Source organism: Camellia sinensis, chromosome 2 (assembly GCF_055761805.1).
Source record: "Camellia sinensis isolate YWXY chromosome 2, ASM5576180v1, whole genome shotgun sequence".
NCBI classification, from domain to species: Eukaryota; Viridiplantae; Streptophyta; class Magnoliopsida; order Ericales; family Theaceae; genus Camellia; species Camellia sinensis.
In genome coordinates, this window is record NC_138962.1 from 223,114,116 (window position 1) to 223,125,287 (window position 11,172).

Genomic DNA, 11,172 nt, shown 5'->3' on the forward strand with positions numbered 1-11,172 from the left:
CTAAACTAAACCAAACTAAACAAACCCATATTTTTAATAACAAAAATGTTTTAGATCCACAATTATGTGCTACATGTTAACCATTGATCTGGTATAAACTTAATGACATAAAACCTAACTCCTTTGCCATATCATTATAGGTGAGAGAGTGTGTATCTAAAAGTGTTAGTATGTAACATTTTTTATTTAAAAAATTTGAAGGGATATTTTTGTAATTTACTTAATAAAGAAAGAAAGTAGTGAATAAGGAGAAATTTCACTGCAATGCAAGCTTTAAAAAGGGAAATTTAGCGGAATTTTTTCAATTAGACTCTTATTTGGTGAAAACTTGAAAATGATAATTTAATTTATTTTATTCCATAAACCTCTTAAGGAGGTGATGGATAATTGAGTAAAGATAAAGTAAAATATATTTTTTTTTCTTGAACAATATTGTCAAAGTAACATGTTATTGTGAATCAGAATAACATGTAATTTCAACCAGAGTAACATGTTACTGTTAAACAGAGTAACATGTTACTATTTATATAAATTTCAACAGTAATAATTTTATAAAAAAAAATTCATAATCAACATAAATCTTATTTAATAGATATTAATGAGAGAATTCTAAAAATACTAATTTTATTAAAAATCGAGATCTAAATCAAAAGTTATATTATTTTAAAGTTTAATATTTTGATGATAGTGGTTGTATTAGTCTTTTCAACAAAAACTTTTTGTACTTATCTTAATACATTAAAGTTTTATTATGAGAGGTTTTGACCAAATTCTCCTAAATGACAAACGAATGAAAAAATTTATCAATTTTAATAATTAAAGTTATAAATTTTTTCAAGAATTTGTAAATATTTTACAGTAGGAAAAGACTATATGGTACATATTACTCAAAAAGAAAATAGTATAATTTCATACTTTTTGAGTCATCAAAAAAAAAAAAGTCATAATTAAACCTCATATGAGGCATAATCAAATGTCTTAACTAAAATAATGTTACAATTAAAAAAGAAAATTGATTATAATTAAAAAAGAAAATAACATAACTATAATGTGTATGATACACCCCTTTGAAAAGATGTATAATAGCATTTTCCTTTGTGGTATTACTATTAATTTGTAATTTTTTCAATGACAATAATTTTACGTATTTCGAATTTAAGTTTGTCTGAATTACTCGAGTTTTGACTTATTGATCATCCGGTAACAATGTGACAATTACGATTGATAAAAATGGTAATTGTGATACATAAGTATTGTACCGGCCATTTAGACAAAATAGTTGATCGTTATCCATAAATTCAAATCATTTAAAAAAAATTCAAATTCCAGATATTAAACATTTTTTTTCCGAAATAGTGATAATAATGAAGTGATGGGTTGGACTTTGGGGAGGCAGTCGTTGGGGGACTGTTGAGAAGGTTTGCTAAACATTAACAATCAATCATGTATACATACATACAGTACATTAGTGACCATAGTACATACATACGTATACTAGTATACTCATTTAATATAATAATATTTACCGAAAAGACTTTTTAGTCATAAAGTCAGAATAAATAAAGTCAGAATAAAGAATCGTCCGAGACTAATTCATATGGAATATTCTAAATAATTATTAGGTTATCTTGAGGTAACATTTCTATCCATTATTAATATTATGTTATTTTTTATCACTTAATATTAAATCACGTGCTCTATCTCTTCAACCAATCATAATATTTTTAAAATATCACTTAACCAAAACTAGGACCATCAAATAACTTTTCAAAATATTATCGAAAAGATATTAAAAATATATATATATCATATATTCAATTATGACTTTTATAATTTTTAATTTTGATGAATCAAATGAATTAAAAAAAATATGATGAATTAGACTTACATTTTACATTATTAGGTTATCCTAAGATAACATTCCTCCCAATTATCAAATGTTATGTTAGTTTTCATCAATTATGAATTCTATTGATTCCATTAATCACAATACTTTTGAGATGCCACTTAGCCAAAACTAGGACCATCAAATAACTTTTCAAAATATTGTAAAGAAGACATTAAAATATATATATATATATATATATTATATTCAATTATGATTTTTATATTTTTTAATTTTGATGAATTAAATGAATTAAAAAAAATTATGATGAATTAGACTTACATTTTACACCTATGAAAAGGTCTATGGCGTTGGGCATATCGTTAGTTATTGGAGGATGTCACCAGAATGATATGTCACTATCACAACGACATTGCATTATTGTTGAAATTAATTTTTGTGATAATTTTTTTTAATTAGTGTAACTTTCTGTAATTAAAAAGTAAAAAAATAAAAAATAAAAATAGGAAGTAATTAGAATGCAAAAGCTGAAAAGCATCACTTTTAACTTTTCAATAATCATGTTTTTTTCCCTAACTTATTTATCTATTTTTTAACTGATAATGTATAAACATAAACACACTAAACAATCAAATACAAATTATCAAAATTAAAAAAAAATTATAAGCAACTTATATAAACTGCATAAAATAGAATCATAATATTATAGGTATGCTAAAATGTGATATTTATTGAATTGAAAATAGATGGTTTAAGTTTTTAAGAACAAATATAATAAAATTATGTAGAAAACAACCATTAAATTAATTTAGTCAAGTGAGTTGGGCTTAGATAAGTACTAAAAGAGTATAAAAACATAAAATAAGCTAAATAAATATGTGAGACAAAATATCACATATCAATTATAATCATTTTTTTTTTTCAAAAAAAATTAGTAAAAAGTTTTTTTTTTTTTTTTGTTACAGGAAAATCCTCCCACTCTCCCGCAGGTCCAAGGCAGCGCCCCTTGAGGAGATCACCAGGGTGAGCTTGTCCCGACCTCCCAAGGCAAGCTCCGCTTAAGTCAGGACTCGCACAGCAGGGAAGAATTAAAGCGCCCCTTAAGGAGATCACCAGGGTGAGCTTGTCCCGACCTCCCAAGGCAAGCTCCGCTTAAGTCAGGACTCGCACAGCAGGGAAGAATTAAACCCACACTAAGTAGCTGATAAGGCATCCTTGAGGTCAACCTCCTAACCAATTGTGCTACGCTCAGGAGATTGGCCCAGAGGGGAGTTGAACCCAGGACCTAGGGGCTTAAACCCCAGGCCCTTACCAGGTTGCCACTCACCCCTGGGTTAGTAAAAAGTTCTTCCGAGCTAATTAAGCCATACTAGAATTAACTTAAAAAGTCAAAATAAGATAAAAAGGTTATTCCCAAAGCAGGGGTGGAGGCAGCATGTGACCAGGGAAGTCACGTGCCCCCTTGGATTTTGGAATTATTTTTTATTTTTTATTTTTTGCAAACATAAAAAAAAATTTAAATAAAAAATTACAAAAATATTATTAGAGTGAAATGTCAATGACATTTTAAAAATTATGAAAACAATAATGGTTGTATTGATTGAAAATGAAGAGACTATTATAAATAAACTATATTAGCTTTGAAATTTTTTAAATGTAACGACGATATCATTATTAGTGATATACAAGTATAAGTAATCTCACTATAAAGATATGAAATTTATTAGATTGTTAGTTACATTTGACATGTGAGGTTTACTTTTTATGCATTTATTTACCATTAGTGGGTGATATTACATACCAATGATGACATGGTATTACCATTATATTGAATTTTTAATCAAATTTTGTATAAAAAAAAATTATCATTATATAATTTATTTTAAGGCTTACATCCATATTTTTTTTGGTATTGTCCATGATACACTAGTTATAAATAATATTTTTTTTTATGCTTCCTGAAATCAATCATAAAAAATTTACGTAAAATATTTTTTGTAAAAATTATTATAATTAGTAAATGTCCACTCTAAATTAAATTTCTAACTCTGCCACTGTCCCAAAGGAACTTTTAATTTTTATATAGATCATAAATACATAAAAAATAAAGAAATCAAATTAACAAAATAAAACTGAGAATTACCCGACCCAGTCTACAAATTGGACCCAATCCACATTCCCTTCTCTCTCTCTCTCTCTCTAAAAAGTGAACCGAAGAAAAAGGCAAAGCGGACACCTTTCACTTTCCTTTCTTTTTCTTTTTCTTCTTCTCTTATGGTTTTTGTTTGTGTAATGTTGAAAAAGATTGTTGTGTCATGTTCTGCTTCAGAAACTACACATACTCTCTCTCTCTCTATCTAACCCCACAAACAACGACTCTCTTTCTTTCACAACTCGTTTGTTTCAGACTAAATCAGCCATACATTTCTGGGTTGAACTGTTCTTCCCTAACAATTAAGCTTTTCTTCTCTCATCTTCACACGCACACACACACGTATAAACATAATTTGGGTTTCTGCAATGTCTGATCAGTCAAAAGTTCGATTGGTTCGTTGCCCAAAGTGCGAAAATCTCCTTCCAGAGCTCGCAGATTACTCTGTTTATCAGTGCGGTGGTTGCGGTGCTGTTCTTCGAGGTCAATCTCAACCCCCTCTCTCTCTCTCTCTCTCTCTCTCTCTCTCATACTTTCTGTTTGGTTCGCGGCAAAAAGAAAATAGAAATTATCCCAATACACATCATGCTTCATTTCTCGTATTCTATGTTTGACTACATTTTGATTTTGTTTTTGTTTTTGTTTTTGTTATGCTTACTTGCTTATTGGGTACTAAACAGCGAAATCTTAGAGTTTCGATTTTGTAATTTCTTTTTCTGGGTTTTCTCGGTAACCAAACATGGATACCCTGTACACTCTGTTTCTTTAGTAGTTCTCTATTGATTTTATTTTTGGTAAATGTGTTGTGATTTACAGCGAAAAATAAAAATGTTGAGGCGGATACATTGTCAGAAAAGTCTGAAGAAGAAAGGGTTGAAGGTGTTTCTGTGAAATTTTCCGAGAAATCAGACAATTTAAAATTTTCCGAGAAAGGGATGATGGACTTGAGTGATGGGTCTGAGAATGGTGTTAAATCCAGTGGTATTTCTTCTAGAAGAACTCATAAGAGAATGGTTTTGAGTAATGATCTCGAGGTGAATGAGAAAATAGATGAATCTAGTAATGCTGAAATGAGTAAACAATTTGAGGAATCAAAACCCCCAAATGGGATTGCATTTAGGTCACGAAGATCAGAACGGGTTTCTGATTGGAGGAGCGGGGAGGGAGGTGGGAGCGAGGGGTTTTGGAGAAACCCTAGGAGGGATGTTGAAGCCGGTCCTTCGAATTATCATTTTAGGTCTAGTTATGGGTATGGAGAACCAGTGAAGTATCAAAACAAACCCGATGAGTTTAATAAGGTTGAGTACCTTGAACAAGACCGAGCTGAGCTTTTGAGGAAGTTGGATGAATTGAAAGATCAAATTAGTCGGAGTTGTGATGTTAACAACAAACCTAAAGAAAAGGTTCCCCTAAACCGGGGGTCGGTTCACCAAGACAAGCTGCCTGGGGAATCATATGGTGGTTCAGAAACTTGGTTTCCTGATGGCTCATGGGGATCGACTAGGGCTTCATATCCGAGCCATTACCCCGAGCCATCACCTTATATGAATAGGCATGAAATGGATATGCATAGGTTTTATCATTCAACCAATGGTGCAGATCAACTCCAAAGATTTGGGGATCCTTTAAGGTCCCAAATGCTTAGAAGAGCTCCACACCAATTGCCCGATCCTTTTCAACATCCGCCATCTCATACTTATTTCTCTAGAAATTACATGAATATGGGTATGGATCCATATGAACCATACATGTCAAATATGAACCTTCACAACCCTTCTTGCTCTTGTTTTCATTGCTACAACAAACATCCCCCACAAGATCCGGGTCAAGTCCCATGTGATGCTTTTCGCAGCAAAATGTTTTCTGATGTGCCAAACAAACCTATGTTCTACCATCATGAAAATCCTAGTGCATTTGCCAATCCTCCTCCATTAAACTCCAATAATCCCCAATCCCACACAAGATGGCCTAATGACCTTAACTCTGAATTGGGTGGCTTTGGTCGTCGCCATCCTCCAAAGGTGGTTTTAGCCACTGGTGGAAGGCAGTGCCGCCCCATAGCTGGTGGTGCTCCATTTGTTACTTGCTACAACTGTTTTGAATTGCTGCAATTGCCTAAGAAAATTGTGCTTACAGAGAAAAATCAAAAGAAAGTGCGATGTGGTGCGTGCTCTGCAGTCGCCTTTTTTGCAGTTGTCAACAAGAAACTTGTTGTTTCTGTTTGTGGAGAGACAAAGAGAACTCCCAAGATGGATGATGATCGGCCTAACATGACAGTGAGTGGTGGTACTTCGCATTTTTCCTCTGATGATTATGATAAATCTGGTTATGATTTTCAGTCAGTGGATAGGGAAGTAATTTTGTCATCAACGGGCAAGTCCGAAGAGATGAGAAGTCATCACTCTACATCTCCCTATTCTTCTGAGGACGAGGATAGCCCGGGAAGTTTGAATGTCCGAGGAGAGGAGTCCAAATCTACTGAGCTGGCAGCGATTCCAATTACGTCTCCACCGGCTGCTGGTTCACCCGTGCAAGATCATTTTGATTACGCTAATATATTCAATGGAGTGAAACGATTTGGAAAGGGAAACCAAAGTGGGCGTTCAGAATGTGAAAAGGGGGAGCCAAAAGTGTCTACGGCGCGGCAAAATTCAATGAAAGATGCATCACTTGCAACGGAGATCGATGTGTCGTTCAATGAGTACTCGAATACTGTGACATCCCAAGAATCGGGGGATGCAAGCAGAGTTGAAGATCAACTGAGAGCCGGCAAAGGGGGTCAATCATTCTTTGCTGGAATCATGAAGAGGGGCTTTAGAGACTTTTCTAGATCAAATCAGAACATTGAGCAAGGAGCAACTAATGTCACAATTAATGGACATTCTATATCGGATCGTTTGCTAAAAAAGGCTGAAAAGCTAGCTGGACCAATCCATCCTGGACAATACTGGTAAGTACATATGATTCTCTCGCACAATCTGCAGTAATTGTGAACTCTTTTTTTATTCAATTCATAAAACCTTGTCTGATTTACATATATTCTGTTATGATTGGAATCAAGGCTTGTGAATGAATTTCATAAATAAAATTTTGATATTTTTCTTTATAATTGTGTTCTGATAAGTTTTTTATTCTTGAAGGTACTAATATGTTTTTTTTTCCTTTCTATATTTGCCTTTATCAGGTATGATTTCCGAGCTGGTTTCTGGGGTGTAATGGGTGGGCCCTGTCTCGGCATAATTCCTGTAAGATCAACTAATTCTGATGCAAAATTATCCAACCACTGATATTTAGTGATCACTTATACTCCCAAGTATATTACTGAGGCAATTTCATATTTATTTTTTTATTTTTATTTTTTTTGCAGCCATTTATTGAAGAATTCAATTATCCGATGCCTGAGAATTGTGCTGGTGGAAATACTAGTGTCTTTGTGAATGGAAGAGAGCTCCATCAACAAGATTTACGACTGCTAAGTAGTAGAGGCCTCCCAACTACTAAAGATGGATCTTACATAGTTGAGATTTGTGGAAAAGTCGTTGATGAGGATTCAGGTGAAGAGCTCGATAGCCTTGGCAAACTTGCCCCGACGTAAGGCCCACTTTTCACAGATGATTTCCTTAATTATTCCATTTTGTTTATTGGAATTAGTGGAATGCTTTTATCAATTGCATAAAGATTTTTCCCCGTCCACTATGATTTATAACCTGCCTAATTCATGTGACTAGGACAGCTTCGAAACTCTAAATGGGAGACATGACTTCGGGGTTTTTTTTTGGGGTTCACGAGAAGATAAGAGTAGTAGGATATTGGGAGCCAACGGTACCAGAAAATGTTAATACCTTGGCAATTTACATTTTCAAATGCTTGTTTCGAAACATGGTTACATTACATTTTAGTTTCAAAATGGTGAATTTAGCGATCCAAACCAAACCAAATCAAACCAAACGAAGCCTTAAGTCCCATCAAATGTGGTCGGTTGCATGAATTCTTATTCTCCACGCAGCCCTATCAAAGGTCATTTGTTTGTCAAATTAAGTAGATCTATATCTCTATTTATCACGTTAGCCAACATTAATTTAGGCCTACCTTGTCTCCTAACACTCCCATCTACCGTTACAGTATCGCATCTTTTCACTAATTTAGCGATCCAAAGCAATCCAATATATTTCCTTTTTTTTATTGATCATCCATAAAGGTTGAAAGAAAACCAAAAGGCATGAACTAAAATCTAGGTAGCGCGGGGTTTGGGTAGAATGAAACATAAAGATGGGTCATAATACTCATGGAAATATGTTGTTACACATTAATTTGAAAAAAAATGTACATTTTGTTGGATGTCTAACTGTTTATAGAAAATTACTCTGCACATACCTTAAATGCTAATATCATGAGCTACATAAGTCTACTTCTAACATGCCACATTTTAGAGAATGTGATGTACCGCGTTCTATGTACTGGAACAATCCACCTTCCAGGCAACATAGCTGAGAACAATGTTAAATGGGAATTGAGGGGCAGTGAACATTAAGTTGTGGACTAGAATAGATTATAGGTCTGCTGAAATGAGGCTTAAAAGTGAAAGCATCACTGCTTTAGGTTTGAATCTGAAATCTTGATATATTAACAAGGGACTGAGAAGCAATTAATCAACTTATATTTTTCAATAATATATCCTTTTCCATCATTGCTTATGACTACATTTCATGCAAAAAAATTGTGGATCTTGATGCTACAGAAAATGAAGATGTTGAATCTTTTTATAGCACAGATTAATGTGTTTTCAATGATCATTTAGCTATAAATTTTTTTTTTTTTTGTGTGTGGAACAGAGTCGAGAAGGTGAAACGTGGATTTGGCATGAAAGTTCCAAGAGTAGCTGCATAAGCGCATTATATGTTAGCGAATACACACTCCCTCCATTGCTTCAAATGTGTGAATGATCTTGAAGGTTGAAACGGTACCCGTCCTGACAAACTTATTGGAAGAAAATTTGAACAAGTTTTTTCTTGCATTTTGGAAATAATGAGAAGAAGATATTGGATTGTTGGTATGTCATCGATGTCTCAAAACCGTCCGTTTGTCAAGGAATTTCATGTTTGATTGATTGGTTTGGTCTGTCAAAATGTTGCAAGTGATTAGTGCCATATTCTGTACCTGTATATGTAAACATGTAATTTTTCACCCAAGTGTGACTATATTGATCTTTATCCCTATTATACTTTGCTAGATTTGCCCAATTTATACATCTAGAGAGAGAGAGAGAGAGAGAGAGTGAGAGTGAGAGTGAGAGAGAGAGAGAGAGATTGATATTGATATTGATATTGATATTGATATTATGACATTTCCCCCTAAAGCCATGGATGCACCTTAACCAGTAAAAAGCAAAGAGAGAGATGGTGTTAATAGGCAGCTGTGTTTAATAGATATCTCTATCGACTCTTGAGATCAAGGCAAAGGAGTGAGGAGGATAGGGGGCATGTGAATGGAAGTAACTTTGTTCCCTTTCAGACAAAGGTGCTGTTTGGCTTATTTCAGCTTTTAGTTTAATTTAAACTATTTTAATATGTTTGATTTAGTTTAACAATATAATTTATAACTTTTTGTAAGTCAAAAGTAAACTTATTCTTTGAGTGGGGGAGGAGAAGTTTAATTTATAAGTCAAAAATCAGCTTATGTTCATAGTTATAAGTTATAAGCTGTTAAGGTATAAGTTATAATTACTTTCTCACAGTTCTACCAGACAGGGCCAAAGGATCTGAGTGCAAGAGATTGAGAACAAATGGCATATTTTCTTTTATCCACTGGATAGCTGCCCTGCCCCCATATATAAAAATTTTACTATGTTGTCCTTTCCTTTTCAATAATATATACAAGGGTTAATTACACTAAGAACCCTCAATTATTAGTTAATATTGTTTTATCCCCTCATCTATAAAGGTATACATTTTGACTTTCAACTATAAAAACGAACTGTATACATTTTGACTTTCAACTATAAAAACGAACATTTTGACTTTCAACTATAAAAACGAACTCCATCCGGCTCAAAATATTAGTTCCTTTAGGAAAATTCAACCTTTTTGATAGTGCAATTATTACACTTAAAAAGTATTAAATTTTTAAAGGGCTAAGCTCCCTTCTATATTTGTATCTCTCCATATTCATCTATTTTTTATTTTTTTTTTGTTTCTAAATTCGGACATCAATTGATGATCTGAACCGTTTACTTTGTAGGTTCTATAATAAAGGTCATCCATTCGACAAATCTTTGAAAATAGGTTATTTATGGTTTTAGAGACAAATATGATAAAATGAAAAAGTTATACTTATTGAATTAATCCAATTTATTTTTATTTTTATTTATAGGTGAGATAGATAGGATACCTTACAAAATATTCCTTTCGTCTCAAAATATTAATGCTTTATTCTATTTTTTATTGTCTCAAAATATTAGTCCATTTTTAAAAATTAAGCATTAAAATAATATGATTTTTTTTTTTTAATTTTGTTCTTCTATAAAATTCATTAATATTAATATTTTTAAAGTGTGATAATTGTACTACTAAATGATAGTTTGGGAAAATTGATATTTTTGAAGAATAACAATTATACTATCAAAAAAATTAAATTTTTCAAAAAAAAAAACCTAATTTTGAAAAAAAAAAGATAATTATTTAAATTATTAAAATAAGACACCCAAGGGGCAGTGTAATCCATTAACAGGGACATGTCTGACTTTAATTTCTTACCCTCATTAAATAACAATTCTCCTATGGTAAAAGATAGAGGGATTCTATTTGCAATTAAAAAAATATTAAGTACGTTTAATTTTTTAATATATTTTGTTAAATTATTTAAAATTATAATTTATTTTTAATACATCTGATTCTTTTTTTTTCAAATTATCCTTCAAGATGCACTTTAATAATAAATAAATAAATAATCCTAAATTATTAAAATAAGACGCCCAGGGGGCAGTGTAATCCATTAACAGGGACGTGCCTGACTTTAATTTCTTACCCTCATTAAATAACAATTCTCCTATGGTAAAAGATAGAGGGATTCTATTTGCAATTAAAAAAATATTAAGTACGCTTAATTTTTTAATATATTTTATTAAATTATTTAAAATTATAATTTATTTTCAATACATCTTATTCTTTTTTTTCAA

General features: G+C 32.1%; 1 protein-coding gene across 1 annotated transcript; it reads left to right on the plus strand.

The window, feature by feature from the left end:
* The first annotated feature begins 4,030 nt into the window (after positions 1-4,030).
* Positions 4,031-9,219, plus strand: LOC114321938 (uncharacterized). The gene is made up of 5 exons (XM_028269175.2): positions 4,031-4,481; positions 4,815-6,948; positions 7,183-7,243; positions 7,366-7,589; positions 8,831-9,219. The coding sequence occupies exons 1-5, from the start codon at positions 4,367-4,369 to the stop codon at positions 8,883-8,885; spliced, it is 2,589 nt and encodes an 862-aa protein (XP_028124976.2). The 5' UTR covers positions 4,031-4,366; the 3' UTR covers positions 8,886-9,219.
* Positions 9,220-11,172: the final 1,953 nt, after the last annotated feature.

Bases quoted from the DNA above. Each gene is read 5' to 3' on its own strand.
- LOC114321938 (XM_028269175.2), top strand. From the start codon at position 4,367: ATGTCTGATCAGTCAAAAGTTCGATTGGTTCGTTGCCCAAAGTGCGAA. The intron at 6,949-7,182 runs GTAAGTACATAT...TGCCTTTATCAG, and splicing joins ATCCATCCTGGACAATACTG to GTATGATTTCCGAGCTGGTT. The intron at 7,590-8,830 runs GTAAGGCCCACT...TGTGTGGAACAG, and splicing joins CTTGGCAAACTTGCCCCGAC to AGTCGAGAAGGTGAAACGTG.